We start from the raw sequence: 16,772 nt of genomic DNA on the forward strand, positions 1-16,772 counted from the left end.
CAACATCTACATTACTGCCATTTTAAGAAAATAAAAGGACATTGTCCGATCTTGTGCATATTGGTAATTCTACTGCTATGTAATGACTTCAAAACTTGAATAAAAGACCAAATGCAGAACAATATTGGAGTTAGCTTTCAAAGGTAAGATGATCAGGAATTAGTAATGGTTTGTGGGATTGGCTACAACTACCCCTGACAGAACAAATGTCTGGCAGCAGTTTATAAATGTTTTAGCTCTGGTTGACTTGTACGTAAAGGTTTTGTTGAGTTTGGTATGACCCCTGTTCTATACATCATGTTCTCTACCAACATGCTGTACTACACGTTTTTGTTTCAAGAGTACATGTACATTGAATATTGCGATGTTCTGAGCAATGTGACAATTCAAAATTTTGAAATTATGATTACATTGTGAGTCAAAATTTGAATTTCAGGAGATTTAGCAGTTTCAAGCTGCTCCCTTCTGAAGTAACTAATTTAACATTGCATAGTTTACATTTTGACTTTGTTCTTTTACAAAATCCAGCCAAACTTGCTCGGTAAACAAGTGAATATTCAAATACCCATCTCTGCTTAAATATCTGTGAAAAAATATTCTTTATTCAGATAGTTCTTTCTGTTCTACTGTCTCGTCATGACATAAAAATGAGCTACCAATGCACCTTAAGTTTGAATTAAATATCTTTAGTGGTACACAAGACAAGATAAACTATTAATTGACCAGTAAATTGCAAAGCAGTGGACCTGTAATAGTAATATTCTTACAAGTCAAACTGCAAACAACAAAGATAGTGATCTGTCATAGCATAACACACAGCAAATCAGGGTCTATGTTGTTTGTTCTACTGATCACTCCTGACAAATTGTACTGACCCAGATCTACTGGCACATTATGTAATGCCAGATCTGAGTCTGTGCAGTTTGCAGTCTGGGTCTGCACAGTTTGAAGTTGGACTCGACTTACAAGAGTACCGTATATACGGTGTATCACAGTATGAATAAAGTAATACTGGTATCCTGCAGTACAACTACTGTAGAATTTTGATTATCCACCAGGGTGCGGGACCAAGATCATGACGGATAAAAGAATAGACGGATAATAGAATATGAACATTACAAATATTATACAATCAATTGGGTCATCAAAAAATCATAGTACAGTGTATCTATATATTTACATGTACTGGTTTTTAATATTTTGACGTACAATGCCCTGACGGTTAACAGAGACTGACGGTTAATAAGGTGAAGGAAAATCAAAGTTCTACTGTACTCAGGCAACACATTTACAGTATCATCCATCATTGTCTATCAAAAGTAAAATGCAAGAAAGTGACACAACTCTGGGCACAATAGTGGCAAAAAATGCAGAAAGTGCATAAGCTTGCTAAATGTTTCAACTCTGCAAGCTATAGTCACGGGTATGTACGGCACACTGAGTAAATGCAAATCTTCATCATTAATGACTTGCATTCTTCGTGTTGTCTCCACCCACAATATACCGTACCATCTAAACACATTGCCGCCGAGAGTCATACCAAATATGTATTTAAAAGTCAAAGAAAATGTAAAATGCACATTTTTTGTGAGACACATTCCTTCTTTTTTTTTCTTTTTTTTTGGTCCCTTCTCATCATTTTTCTACAAGACTGAAACCATTTCATCCTTTTTTTGTAAGCAGAATAATCACAAATCATTTTGGATTTTTTTCCCTTGCCAGCACAAGTTTTTACTATCTTGATATGTTTAATAGTTTTTAAATCAAAGTGTGATTTATTGTTTTCAAACAAAGCTCCTGTTAAATAGAAAGCTAGATATGTTTTAACACATTAACCCCTAGCGACAACTTAACGGGGCAGGAGGCAGTAGCCTACTGTCGAGCTCTGTAGCATCATGGTCATGCAGGATACACTAAAGTGGGTGGTATTATAGAAAGGTAGACAGATGTAGCTCTACAATGATACCAAATAATCTGGAATTTCTAGTTGCACTACAAAATACAGACAAAAAAACCTAATTTTTTGGACCCGACCTTTTTCTACCCAAAATTTGTCCATGGTCGGAATTCGATTTTGTGTCTGGATTCTAGACTTTTTGTCTCATATCTAAGGCAAACCGGTATGAACTGCAAACAGACACATGAGCCTTTGCAAAAAGAAGGAAAAGGTTGGCATTTGGAATAAAGAGTGGTCTCCATACAAAAATAGTGGCTCCGTTTAGCAAAAAAAAAAAAACTTTTACCCTTCTGCTCATGCGCAAGTCAAATAGCCAATGAAAAATGATGTTTCTAACACAACTAGGCAGTATGTTATTGAAAGATCACCGGGGATTTGGTGTTTCGGATCTATTCAGAAACAGCTTTCAAAATGTGTTTCCTACTCGACTTTCAGGGGAAAATGACAAAAAGCTCCAGGGGTTAATGTGTTAACATGTTCAGTTTTGGTTACTTATAAGGAAGTTTCACATGATTTTTGTAAATAATATGCAAAATTAATATTTGAAACATAAATAACCAAAATTATATTGATGCATATCACACAATATATATCATGCTGTACTGCAATGGATCATAATGGTTTCTTCCTAGCTATACTCACCCTTACAACTGAAGTCACATAATCACATTTACCTTTGCCATGACCTATACAGTGAGGGGCATGGCTATGTCACATGATCTAGTAATGATATATACTTGGGCAAACTTTCATGAAATTAACTCTCCAATTATTGTTATAAAGTTATAGATTGGACAAATAAATGTTCACAGACAAACAGACAATGCAATAACATAATACATAAACTTACCACAGGCATACTCTCTACTGAGAGTACTTAACAAAAGTGTCCCAAAACTTAGTCAAAAAGATGAATGAAGCAATTTTTTACAGTATAATATGATACATGGTAAATTGAGTAGACTGATTTGACAAGAGTCCCTTGAAGGTGCTCTTCTGACCAAAACTAAATGCAACAAATCTCAAATAATTCCAATTCATGTCTGTCATTGCTGAGCAATGAAACACTTTCTGATACTGGTGAGGAACTCCAAACAACCATTTTGGTAACAAAACTATTTTTTCCTCTTTGAGTTGTGAAATATTCATAATGTAGCTGTCTGATCGGCACCATTTGCAATTAGGACTACTTATCATAAGAAGTCTTTTAGTGAAAACCCGATGTCAGTACAACTATCAACATAACCTCCAAAGTGGTCATACTGGATGTCAGATCGGCATCATTTTCATTTTAAGCCTAACTAGATAATGTAAGATGTCTATTCAGGTGACAAACATCTGAAGCTATTTTCATCCATTTAGGAGAATTAAAGATAACAAGATTTAGTGTTAGTATTCAGACTGACACTATTCTCATCAGTAATAGCATCATTTTTATTGAAAGCACCATAAATTTATGACCAACTGGGCATATATGAAAGTCAGCGAAAACCTGATGTCAATACGACTTGCCATTCTGGAGAAGTAGTAATAAAAAGATTAAAGATGGCTACCAATGAGATCATACTGGATGCAATAGCAATACCTTTTTGAGGACATCATAAGGCAACAAAAAAAAATGTGTGTCATTCTGGTTACCTGACTATTGGAAAGAAGAAAACAAAATTGGTACAAAAAAAAGCAACAAAAGGCCATAATTATGAACATAGATAAAATTCAGGGTGCAAATGACACTTTTTTAGACTATTTTATTTTAATCAGTGTGGTCAAAACAGAAAAAGGAAAGAAGATACCTACCTATCCCACGTTTATTTTATGCAGCCATATTTTTATATTTTAGACTAAGAAGGCATTTCATGAAAATCCCTTGTTGATACAATCATCTGCATCAATAATAAGATTCTCAAGATGATAGCCATGCTTGCCATATTGAACATCAGACTGGACCTTTTTCATTTAGAACCAAATAGATATCATAAGAAGTCATGTAGGGAAAACCCCATGTGATAATAGCGACCCATTAAGGTATAGCAGTGATATGATATTCAAGAAGGCTGCTATGGCAGCAGTACATGTAGTAAATGTCTAAGGGTCACCTTGGGTTGAATGCAGTTTGTAAAATTTCGTGGCAATCCTCCAATAATTTATGAGCAGTAGTGATAACAGATGCTGGACAGACACAAGATAGAAAGGCCATCACTACAGAGTAAGCCATTACCATCTTATAATCTTGTTCTGGTGTGCACTACAAATGTACATTAACAATAATACTTGACCTTGTTTACATGCTGTATCCACATGTAAAATCATTTTAAGAACAAATATGGGACCCATTCCAAAACTGCTGCAAGAACTATTGAATTCTTTTTCAATCAAGCACAGTCAGAAATCTATAAACAAGACGTTTAAATTCTCTGGACCCTAGTGGTTGATATACACAGGGCTTTCTGAATAATTTCAGTAAGTACCCTAGACCAGATAGTAAAGCACCAGACTCTTCATCCTGGAGTCATGATTATGATACCCATATTGGTCAGCCAGGGTCGTCTGGCTCACTGTGTCATTGGAAAAGGTACTTGGCTACCATTTCCCCAGAACGATGTAGCCAAAAACAAACTGAAAGTGCCTTTAAAAACCAGTTTTGAAAATACAAGTCCTTGGCCAAATTTCACCAAAACATCTGATATCCAGTATTTACAAAACTGAGACAAATTTGGATAAGATTATTGTGTTTTGTTGTTGTTGTGGGTTTGATGCCATTTTTCTGCATATGATACACGGCAGCCAATATAAATGGTGGAGAAAGAACCCAGGAAAACACCAATAAGAACTACTGACCCATGGCAAGCTACTGGCAAGCTTTCTCACATACCCACATTAGCAGGCGCCGACACTCGAACCAACATGGACAGATGTGAGATAGCAGTGATCAGTAAAGAAGTGTTTTAGACTACATGGCCTTAAGGTCTTGTGTAATGTTGTATAAATTGTAGCCAGACTACATGGCCTTAAGGTCTTGTGTAATGTTGTATAAATTGTAGCCAGACTACATGGCCTTAAGATCTTGTGTAATGTTGTATAAACTGAAGCCATACTACATAGCCTTAAGGTCTTGTGTATTGTTGTATAAACTGTAGCCAGACTACATGGCCTTAAGGCCTTGTGTAATGTATAAACTGTAGCCAGACTACATGGCCTTAAGGTCTTGTGTAATGTTGTATAAATTGTAGCCAGACTACATGGCCTTAAGGTCTTTTGTAATGTTATATAAATTGTGGCCAGACTACATGGCCTTAACGTCTTTTGTAATGTTATATAAACTGTAGCCAGACTACATGGCCTTAAGGTCTTTTGTAATGTTATATAAATTGTAGCCAGACTGCATGGCCTTAAGGTCTTGTGTAATGTTGTATAAATTGTAGCCAAACTCCTTTTGCACATTTTAGCAAATAAAATATGTTAAAACAAAGTCACTGTCACCCACTACTATGTATGTTCATGGTAACTTGTGTGCAACTGTATACATCATGTTCATGTTACTGCAAAAGAATTATGATCCTGGATAAGATTCCATGGATTACAACAACAATTAGCATTAAGTGTCCTTAGTTCTCAGGTCTCCAGTCTCTAGTCCGGGATGATTTTTAAACACAGAACCACCTATCCTTCACCTCTCCTGTTGATTTCGTTGCAATTTTGTAATGTCCTGTTATAGCCAATTCAAAATTATTATTACAAGTCTTGTTCATAGCATAAATCAAACCTTGTGAAATAATTTTATTCTTGCTGAGTTTTTGGTAGTAGAAGTACATGCAGTAGTAGTAGTTGTTGTTGCTCTGATGTTCTTTATTTTAAAAAAATTTGAAAAAATTTAGAATGAGCTCTTAATGAGACCAGGGATCAGTAACAAATAAATGCAACCGTTTCTTGATCAATTCAGGCTACATTATAATATTTCTGTGTTACCTGCAGGTGTTAATGGAACAAAAGTGATTTTCTAATCATGTGGTACCTTTACATATATTTACTTTCCCACAATTTTGTTGCATTCTGAGGAATGGGAATCTTGTGCTGCGTATTTACCAATCAAACAAAAGTCAACAAACTAGAATATTGAACACTACATAAAAACTATATTCTCTTTTCAGCAAAAACCATGAAATAGAATGTTTTGGAATTTTTTTTAAAAAAATCATTCATCTGATGCTGGGTTCATCAGATTGATCATCCAGAAAGTATCTTTGCTTTATATGCAAGACTGTGTTAATTCCAAGCATACCTTGGGAATCAAAACTTGATTAAGTTCCATCTTTTATGCTTACTCAGCAGAATTATAGAATTACAAGCACAAAATATGTGAATCAGTCTATAACCTGTCACCTGACTGCAGACACTGTCAACTTCCTGTATCCATGCAGCTAGTCAAAAAACACATTCTAAGTAAGGAAGGAATAAATTCATTGCTATGAAAACAGAGGAACTGTCCCATCACTTGTAAACTTTCGACCACACACAAGCCATTTGAAAATTCAAATACATGTATTATGCCTAAAATACACATAAAAAGCAGACAACTTTTTTTATGATCAGATGACTTCCTGTCAGGAAAAGGGCAATATTACAATTCAAACCATGCAATATATATCATGGATATGAACGGAATCAAAGAAAAATTCAGGCAACCAAAACTCTCTAATTTTGATTTGAGATATTTCAAAAGAGAAATTCTTTGGTTGCCAATGGAATTTGGCAGCCCTAATTAATATATACATGTAGAAGAATGATCTCCATGGATTTGCTGCTTCATTGGAAACATGAAACTGAAGTCTGATGGGCGTCCATCTTTAGAAAATTTATTTAGAGAGCTCCTTTACCCTGATCTGATGGCTTTGATAATTCAGTAACAGGCTATATGTCATATGAGAAAGAAAGAAATATTACCTTCACAAATGAACTGTCTCGTTCTGGTGATTCTGACGCACAGCGTTCCATATTCCAAACTGCTGGCATGCTTGCAGCAAGCATACCATCAGCACCTCTAATGGGAGATAATTCACCAGTCTTGAAACTATCACTTGAAGTATCATCTAATCCAGTAATACTGTGTTTCCGAATCACTACATCCTTATCAATATTCATTCCGCCTGAATGATTTCTTTCACGCTGTAAAACACTTGCAGAACTAACACTCCGTGCAATTGGTCGTTTGGGCAATGGAACACTGAGAAGCAACTGTGGTCGTTCCAATGTGCCAGATGGGGACTGAGTTGAGGGGGTGGTGGATGTGGAGGCATCACTGTAATAATGCATGGGGATTGCTCCCTCTTCACCCTCCCTAACACCCTCCTCTTCCCCGATCATAGAAACTGATCCCTGCCTTTGAATATCAGACATTTCAATAACATCACTGCAAGAATCCTCAAAAGCATCTGAAAGTTCGCTGTGTGGAGACAGCGGGTCTTCTGAAAAGGAGGTGGTAGATGTCTGCTGCTGTGATAGATCAGACTGAATCTGGGACTGATCCAGCTCCTCCACCACCTGCAGGTCCACATCCTTGTCCTCCATGTCTTCCTTCAACTTGTCTTCATGAGACAGGAGAGGAAAACTATGACTCTGCGATGAATTTATTACTTCATGAAGATTGAAATCATGGCTTCTATTGCCACTAGGATCACTTTTGGATTTTTGTTTCACCGATTTTCCATTATTTCTTTTTTCTTGTTTGTCACCATCACTCCCAGAACCCTCTGCAACTACACTTTCAACAATTTCACTATATGTCTCTTTATCTAGCATCTCATTAGGATCTATCTGACTATCTGCAAGGGACGACTGGCTGGGTTTGTCCTCTAGCTCCCCTGGCAGTGGAGGAGGACTCTCTGTACTAGGGGACCTGAAAGACCCAAACCCATTTGTGTCCATGGGACCATTTTCTGGGAATGTTATTTTGGACTGAGTAGGATGTGTGACAAACCTCATACCCCCAGTTTTGCGTTGACCACCACCCAAAGCACCAACTTCAAATCTATTCAGACGCCGTCCTTGTGGCTGTTCTTCTTGTTTTTCGTCTCCCTGAGAATATTTCTGAAATGTGGGACTCTTACTAGGCAATGTTATTCCAGCATATCCTGGCCTTCTTTTTGGAGCCATTTGTCGCAGACGTAGGAACTCTGAGTTCATATCTATTGGATGTAATGTGCTAGTGAAGGAGCTTGATACTGGTGGTGGTGGAGGTGGTGGTGGTGGAGGAAGCCCACTTTCAGATTCACTAACCCCAATACCTTCATCCTCTAAACTACCTGGAGACCCCCGAGTAAAACCTGGCACTTTCAAATATACATCAGCCTGTCCTGTAAGATCCTCTCCACCAGAGTTTAGAGGTGGTCTTTCTTTCTTCTTCTCCTCTTGCTCCACCTCCTCCTCTTCCTCCCCCTTTTCATTTTCAGGAATAGACTCCCCAATGATAACCATCTCTTGCTCTTCTGCTCCTGATGGGGTTTGTTTGCCACCTCCATTTTCAGTCTCTAAGTTTGACACGTCTCGATTTAGTACTTCTAGTGCCTTTTCTGCTACACCTGCATCTCCTTGAGAATCATCAGTGCTATAAGACTTCTCAAAAGAATTATCTCTCCTAAGTCTTGGCCCAGCTCCTTGACCTCTCCCACTCTTTAACTTATCAGTCAAAAGCTTCAGACTTCGACTGCGATTACGATTTAAACTTGAACTTCTTGTCCCTGAATTGGGTGACCCAAGGGGCGGAGATGTCCTTGGTGATGTATGTGTGGAACGTGCTTTGCCAATTGTTTGAGGTTTCACTAATTTTGTGCGTAGGGGATTTTTATCAAACACAGTTCCCTCTTTAAGCTTTTTTATTTCTTCTACTAAGGATTTTATCTCTGCTGCTTCCCCTGGGTCAGTTTTTGCTCTGTGAATATGGCCAGCTGGTTTATTTGGAAGAAATGGCAACTTTGGGCGTGTAATCCTTGGCGATACTTTTGCTTTGCCCTTTGCACCATTTGAGTTGTCTGCTTCACTGACAGGTCTTTGTTCCATGCTGTACCCTGTCAACTGACTGCAGACATTGGGCTTTTGGCCTCTTGGCATGCAGTCTTGTACTATAAGCGCATCATGATGCAGCAATTGTTTTCAAACTCTGATCAGAAGAATACACTATAAAGTCTGTCAGTTCTCCAAAGTAAAGATGATGTGCTAGTTTCTAGTTGACTCAATACATCTTAAAGTTATTTGTTTCCATGCCTAAACCTGCAAAATGAAATAAAACATATGAATATATGTCATACTAAATGTTATACTTGTAGTCTTGTATACTTTTCATTTATTTAAGATTTATCAACAACATGAGCCCATAGAAGGGACTAATGCTCTACTGGCAAACAATCTGATTTAAATCAAATCTCCACTGTCCTATATGACCTATGATATTACTATAATTGCCAATTTTATCAGCCAATCAGATGAAGCCTCATATCTTAATGTTTGGGATAATGAGCAGCAGGGCTAAAGAGCATCAATGTGTGCTGAATGATCTGATTAATTTCAGATTTATGAAAGCTGCTAATTGGCTTTAGCCGCTAATTCAAAGGTCACTTGACCCATAAGCAGTCATTGTCAGATCTTCAGGTAATCAGTGGAGATCTGATATTATTTCAGATTGCTGGGCAAAAGGAATGTCCATGAATTCAAGATAAAACCATTTCTTCCTTTTAACTGTTGAAACCATCCCTGATATTCTTCAGCAATAACAAGATTTCAAATTAACTGCTGTGGTAGATATATTGGCTGTCATATTGGCACAAATTTCATTTAGGACAAAATAAGCATCATTAAAAGTCTTCTGGTGAAAATCCATTACATAATGATCATTCATTCAGGTGGAGTAACATAAATTTTAAGACAGCATAAAAAGTCTTTAGTGAAAACCTCAGGCTGATACGAACATCCATTCAGGAGTGGCGAACATCCATTCAGAAGGAGTAGCGTTATCAATATTTTCAAGATAGCTGCTGTGGTGGCCATATTGGACATGAGATCAGTATTATTATTATTAGGACCAATTAGACATCATAAGTCTTTCTGCGAAAACCCCATGCTGATGTGATAATTCATTCAAAAGGAGTAACAGTAACAAGATATTCAAGATGGCCACTGGTGGTCATGTTAAACATCAGATCTGCACCATTTTCATTCAGGACCAACTTAACATCATAAGAAACTTCTGTGGTGGCCATATTAGATACCAAATCAGCACCATTTTCATTTAGGCCCAACCAGACTTCATAATAAGTCTTTCAGTGAAACCCCATGTAGATATGACCATCCTTGTAAGAAAAGTAACAATAACAAGATTTTCAAGATAGCCGTGATGGTGGCCAAAACTGATGCCAGATCAGCATCATTTTCATTAGACTGCACAAGACGTTTTTTAATGGAAACACAATGCTGATGTGACCATCCATTATTGAGGAGTTGTAATAAACAGATTTTCAAAATGATGGCCATATTGGATGATACATTGGCACCATTTTAATTTAGGAAAACCAAGCCATCACCATAATAAGTCTTTTGTGAAAACACAGGTTGATATGGGCATCCATTCAGGAACAGTGATTACATATTGGACATTTGGAACCAACTAGACATCATAATAAGTATATCAGTAAAAAAAACAATGTTGATATGATCATTCATGTAAAAGAAGCAATATCTACATGATTTTTAAGATCAATGCTGTGGCAGCCATGTTGGACATCAGATTAGTACCATTCTATTTAGAGATGAACTAGTCATCATAAGAAGTCTTTTAGAGAAAATTCAATCTTGATATAACCATCCATTCAGGAGTAGTAGTGACAAAAAGATTTTCAAAATGGCTGTGATGGTGGTCATGCTGGAAGTAATAGGCACTATTTTACGTTAGTACCAATAAGAAGTATTGCTGTGAAGGGTCTCATGTGGCTCAGTGGTCTGAAGTGCTCGCCTGTAATGATTACTGCCATCTCACCTCTATCTGCATGGGTTTGGACTTAACCAATATAGGTATGTGAAAAAGGTTTAGTTATTTTCATTTAGAACCAAGCAGACAGAATATGAACTTTTCTGATGAAACTGAGTGAAAATGACCTTCCCTTAAAAAGGAATAGCTACAAAAAAAAATTCTTACATAACATTTCTTTTAATAAAACCCTTCAATCAACAGTGCTTCCTATTCTGGAAGAGTTACAATAATATTTTCAAGATGACTGCCATGGCAAAACCATGAATGAAAATGTTATATTTTTCACATGTGAACTCACCTGTTGTTTATGGTGTGTGTAGCACACCCGGTGAATTAACTCACCTGTGCATAAGGTAAACATTGGGAAATTACCTGCCTATTCTTATATTACAGTAAGACATTTAACTGTTAAATCTTTATTGAGAAGCAATTGCAAGCACACTCTATAATAACAATGTGATGCATGTCGCAAACAATTATCAATATATCAAGGTGAAAAAACATCAAATTTGGTTTTTAGACAATTACTTAAGAATAAGGAATGCATAATTGCTGTATGTCAGGGAAGGACTTCTGCTGCATTTTTTCCTTAATACACAAGACCTACCAATAACCAGTAATAAATCCAACTGTACTCTAACCACTAAGACATGGGATACCTTACATAAGGTGGTCCCATTTGGCCAAGTGGTCTAAAGCATTCACCGTTATGGATTACTGTCATCTCATCTTTGTCTGTGTGGGTTTGAGTCTTGGAATCGGACAATTTGGATATGTAAGAAAGCTTGCCAGTAGCTTCTCGTGGGTCAGTGGTTCTTTCTGGGGTTTCACAGGTTCTTCCTCCACCATTTATACTGGCTGCCATGTATAGTCTATCTTGTGCTGAAAAATGGTGTTAAACCCTACAACAATAAGAACCTTAAATAAGCACATCCTGAAATTTGACACCATTTCTATTTAAGACCAACTAGACATGAGAATGAGTCTTTTTCTGACAACCTCAAGTCAATATGACTTTCTGTTCAGGAGGAGTTGCCATAACAAGATCTTTAAGATAGCTGCTGTGGTGGCTATATTGGACATCAGATCAGCACCATTTTCATTTCAAACCAACCTGACATCATAAGAAGTTTTTGTTAGTTAAACCCCATGTTGCTTCAAGATGGCTGCTGTGGTGGCCATACTGGACATCAGATCAGCACCATTTTCATTTCAAACCAACTTGACATCATAAGATGTTTTTGTTAGTTAAACCCCATGTTGCTTCAAGATGGCTGTTGTGGTGGCCATACTGGACATCAGATCGGCAGCATTTTCATGTCAAACCAACTAGACATCATAAGAAGTTTTTTTTAAATAAAAACCTCATGTTGATATGACCATCCATTCAGAAGTAGTGGTAATAACAATAACAAGATTTTTAAGACAGCTGATGTGTCAGCCATATTGGACATCATAGTGACACCATTTTCATTTAGGATCAACTAAATATCATAAGAAGTCTTTATTGAAAACCTTAAGTTTATACAACCATCTATTCAGAAGGAGTAGCTATAACAAGAATTTCAAGTTCACCACTGTGGCGACCATGATCGGATTGGACCATTCACATTCGCAACCAACTATACATCATAAGAAGTATTTTAGTGAAAAGATAAGGTAGAAAAGACCATCCAATCTGGAGGAATAGAAATAACAAGATTTTCAACATGGCAGCCATGATGGCCATAGTGGGTGTCAGATTGGCTCCATTTTCACTTAGGACCAACTATATCATCATTTAAAATTTTCAGTGAAACTTCCATGTTGATATAGACATCGATTCAGGAAAAATAGCGATAACCACATTTTCAAGATGACTACTGTGTAGACCATTTTCATTTAGGACCAACCAGACCACGGGATGAATGTGCATGCAAAGTTTCATGGCAATCCTCCAAGTAGTTAAAAAGGTGTAGCTATAATAACCTTGTGCTAATGGACAGATGGAGAATGGACAAAAAAGCCATCTTATAAGTTCTTCTGGTCTTTGACCAGTAGACCTAAAATTGTAATCTCTACCTGGCAAAAGTTCCAAACTGCAGGCAGTGAATCAGTCTACAACAGTTTCAGATGATGGAAATATTGAAATGGGTACAATACCCTTCATAACTGAGATGTAATTTCATTATTTCATCCCAGTTTATAGTTTGTTATTTCAATCTGGAGAGTGCTAAATTAAAAATAAAACAGAAAAAAAGTTAAAATAAAGCAAGAAAGTAAACAAACAAAATCAATAAATCTACCTCAAAACATTAAAAACAAAATTTCCACTGACTTTTTCTTGATGGTAAGTTTCCACTAACCATATGCCCTGCTTTCCATCTTTTTGCCTAATCTCCCCACCCCCTGAAAGGGGTGGATCAAATTCTAACACTTCTACAAACCAAACCACCTGACATTCCACATAGTGTAGAAAATAGACATCAGTATGCAAGCAGTGCATCCCCTAGGGGTAAAAGACAGAGAGTCAAAAATCTCCTTGGTGTCAAAACTGGAGGTAGACTGAGTAAACAGCAAACTTTGGTATCAAAACTGGGGGGTCAAATTAAAAATTTGGGGATCTGTGAAGCACAAATGATGGCAAAAGGGAAACGCTGAATGCAAGAGTTACAGATATCAGTATGCAAGTAACATTACACCCAATACAGTATATGAAGATTTACAGAAATCAGTATGCAAGCAACATTACACCCCTTACAGTATATGGAGATTTACAGATATCAGTATGCAAGCAACATTACACCCCATATAGTATATGAAGATTCACTAATATCAGTATGCAAGCAACAACACATCCCACACTGTAGAAGTTACAGACATCAGCATGGAAGCAACATTATATCCCACACATAGTGTAGGATGAGTTACGAACATCAGCATGCAAGTAACACATCCCACATAGTGTAGGAGTTACAGACATCTATGTGGAAGCAACATTGCAGCCCACATAGTGTAGGATGAGATGCAGACATCAGTATGCAAGCAACAACACTTACAACAACTACCACTCTAAAATTGACCCTATACAAAGACTCTGTATTTGGCTTTTTACTGTGGTAAATTTAGTCAACCTAAAATGATTAGTAAAAACTATTGTTTTTTCTGTTAATAAAACCCACCCTTTTAAATCCATCAAATTTTCTAAAAATCTTTTTTCTGAGCAAACACTGATTTCCTGAAATTTGTACATCTGGTACATTCCAGACTATTTTGTCATATGATTATTTTGTATTGACCGCTCATAGTACTTCCTAGTTCATCAGTTTGACATCTGAAAGTAATCAAAAATATCCAAATTTATATATGAAACAATTTATTTTTCAAAAACTGACAACTTTTTTCTAGTCTGAAAAATATTAATAACATTGGGGTATTTTTAAACAAAGTGTAATTTACAACCTGGAACCACAAAAAATAGGTTACAACTACTGGTATATTATCCCAAGGTACATGTAGCCGCATACCTGATATGGTTGGGTAAAAGATGTTTGGTGTTTTACAACACAGCAACACAGGTAGGTCATTTTGTGCCAATGCAGTTAGACTAAAGTGCACTGCCCAAGGATACATTTCAGTACTCAACCTAGGCTGTGGTAGATTTCATACTTATGCCTGTTCCTCAAGAGTCCAGCAACCAGTGAGTCACTAGACCCTTTCTAGGTCCTTGTGCCAGCAAGTGGGTAGGAAAAATGGATGGGAATGAAGGAGAATGGAAGAGGAGGAGAGTGTGTATGTGTATGTATGATTTGGATTTTTAACATAGCTTTAAAAGAATTTCAGCCATATCGCTACAATGTCTGCAGTGTGGCAGTTTATAGTGATGTCTAGCACTGGGGCATAGTGCCAGCATCTTGTCCCACCCAGTCACATTATCCTGACACTAGGCCAACCAGTCCTAACACTAACCATTGTTATAAGAGTGGTACGAAAGGAGGAAAGAGGATGTGTTGAGTTTAAAACTCAATACAATACCTGTGTTTAACTCATTCAGCCCCAATCCCGTCTGTAGGCGTGATGAGGCTGTACCCTACTTCCGAGCTCTGCAGCATCAAGGTCATTTAAGATACACCAAAGTGGGTGGTATTACAAAAAAGCAGACAGATATAGCTCTACAATGATACCAAATAATCGGTACGTTGTAATAGCACTACAAAATAAAGAGGAATAAACCTAATTTTTTGGACCCATTTTTTTTCACCCAAAATTTACCAATAGTACCAAAAGATTTTTCTTAAGATATTAGAAATAGCTCTGGAAAATAATATTTCCCCCATTTCAGTTTCTCATTTACGAGCAAGCTGCTTTTAGGTCATGACCAAATGTCAATGATACATTTCAAACAGTTCCATATTTTCATAATACCTTATCTCAAACAACTTTTTCAATCTATATAGTTATATAAAAGGCAAGAAATTATCTGGAATTACTAGCAAACAAACTGTACGACTTTTACTAATGAAAATGGACATTACATATACATATGCATTGAGGATATGACATTGAAGCTAGTTCTTACAGTAATTTTTTATGTAAACTTTATATTTACAGTCAAGCTTATAAGTCCTATCATATCAAATTAATTTATGGTGAGTCCTGTAAACTGCACGTAATCAGTTTTTACGATTCGATTGATAAAAATATTTTCATAACCGACAGGTGCAAGCTTGATTACATACCACAACATTAGGTGCAGCTGAGAATGTGATGAAATTACCCCTAACAAACCCCTCCTTCTTTCAACATTCTGCATGAATATTATAGATTAAATGCTTCAAGTATCTTCGTAAAATAAGACGTACGCAATTAACACATAGTAGACTTAATTACTTCAATATTAAACAAATAGGCAATACTAGATTTTTCAGGTGTAATCACAATCAGTAAACAGAAAGATCACGGAGGGGTACCAGTATTGTCAACAGTTACTGGTAGCTAAAATCTCCCTAAATCAAAATGTAGTACCATGATTATCATGTATTTATATTACTTACTTTCTCTGTAAATGTAACCGCTTTGCATTCGTTATGTATGGCTGAGCCTGGTTAAGCATTATGTATCATCAATATAAATGGATGCTGCACACCCCAAAAGAGCCCCTCACCAAAATAGGAGAATCTGAGACGAGTTGAAAAGTTTGAAAGAAAGAAGAATAAACTTAACAGATATTCATGAACATCTTATCACTTTCACTTACGTCTATATTTGCCACTGTCTACTTTAAAATGGCTGTCCTGTAAACCACTTGTCTGCAGACAGAAAACTTTTCTCACCTTTCGCAGAGTTTGCACTGCTGTCGGCCATGTTGAGTTTTCTACTGCAGCGAAAGCGTACTATAGTCTGTTTCCGAGTTTTCTCACATAGCATCAAAGATAGGTACGAAATAAGAACTGTGCGCATGATTGCATGTGAGGAGATAATGGATGGCTTCGCCAAATTAATAAACCATTCATGCCTGTCGTGGCCAATGTAGAGATGAAATTTTTCTAAAATATTTCGCGATGGTATAAATCATATGATATTGTCATTTGCGTTCCAATATTTAAAACCCTGCCACGTTAAATGTAACTTACAATGTTACTGTACAGAAGTGCATACATTTTAAATGCACAAGACATGGCCTTAACTTACAAGTTGTTTGGAATGCACACCATATATACTTGATTTATTATAAATTTCCGCGGTCATATCGCTACGATGTCTGTAGTGCGGCAGTTTATAGTGACGTCTAGCAATGGGACATCATGCCGCAGACAAGTA

The 16,772-nt window shown here is 36.8% G+C and overlaps 1 protein-coding gene across 2 annotated transcripts in view; it reads right to left on the reverse strand.

Annotated features, from left to right (window-relative positions):
- The window catches only part of LOC149797040 (rho guanine nucleotide exchange factor 17-like), a 236,502-nt gene extending 220,175 nt beyond the window's left edge, over positions 1 to 16,327 (reverse strand). For both annotated transcript variants that reach the window (XM_089961705.1, XM_089961704.1), the window contains exons 1-2: positions 16,210 to 16,327; positions 6,899 to 9,220 (exon numbers count right to left, since the gene is read on the reverse strand). In XM_089961705.1, coding sequence (XP_089817831.1) covers positions 6,899 to 9,061 — 2,163 coding nt within the window. In that variant the 5' untranslated portion in view covers positions 9,062 to 9,220; positions 16,210 to 16,327. The remainder of the gene's footprint in view (positions 1 to 6,898; positions 9,221 to 16,209) is intronic.
- Positions 16,328 to 16,772: the final 445 nt, after the last annotated feature.

The sequence above is a fragment of the Sinohyriopsis cumingii genome, chromosome 6, assembly GCF_028554795.1.
Source record: "Sinohyriopsis cumingii isolate HCF-2022 chromosome 6, ASM2855479v2, whole genome shotgun sequence".
NCBI classification, from domain to species: Eukaryota; Metazoa; Mollusca; class Bivalvia; order Unionida; family Unionidae; genus Sinohyriopsis; species Sinohyriopsis cumingii.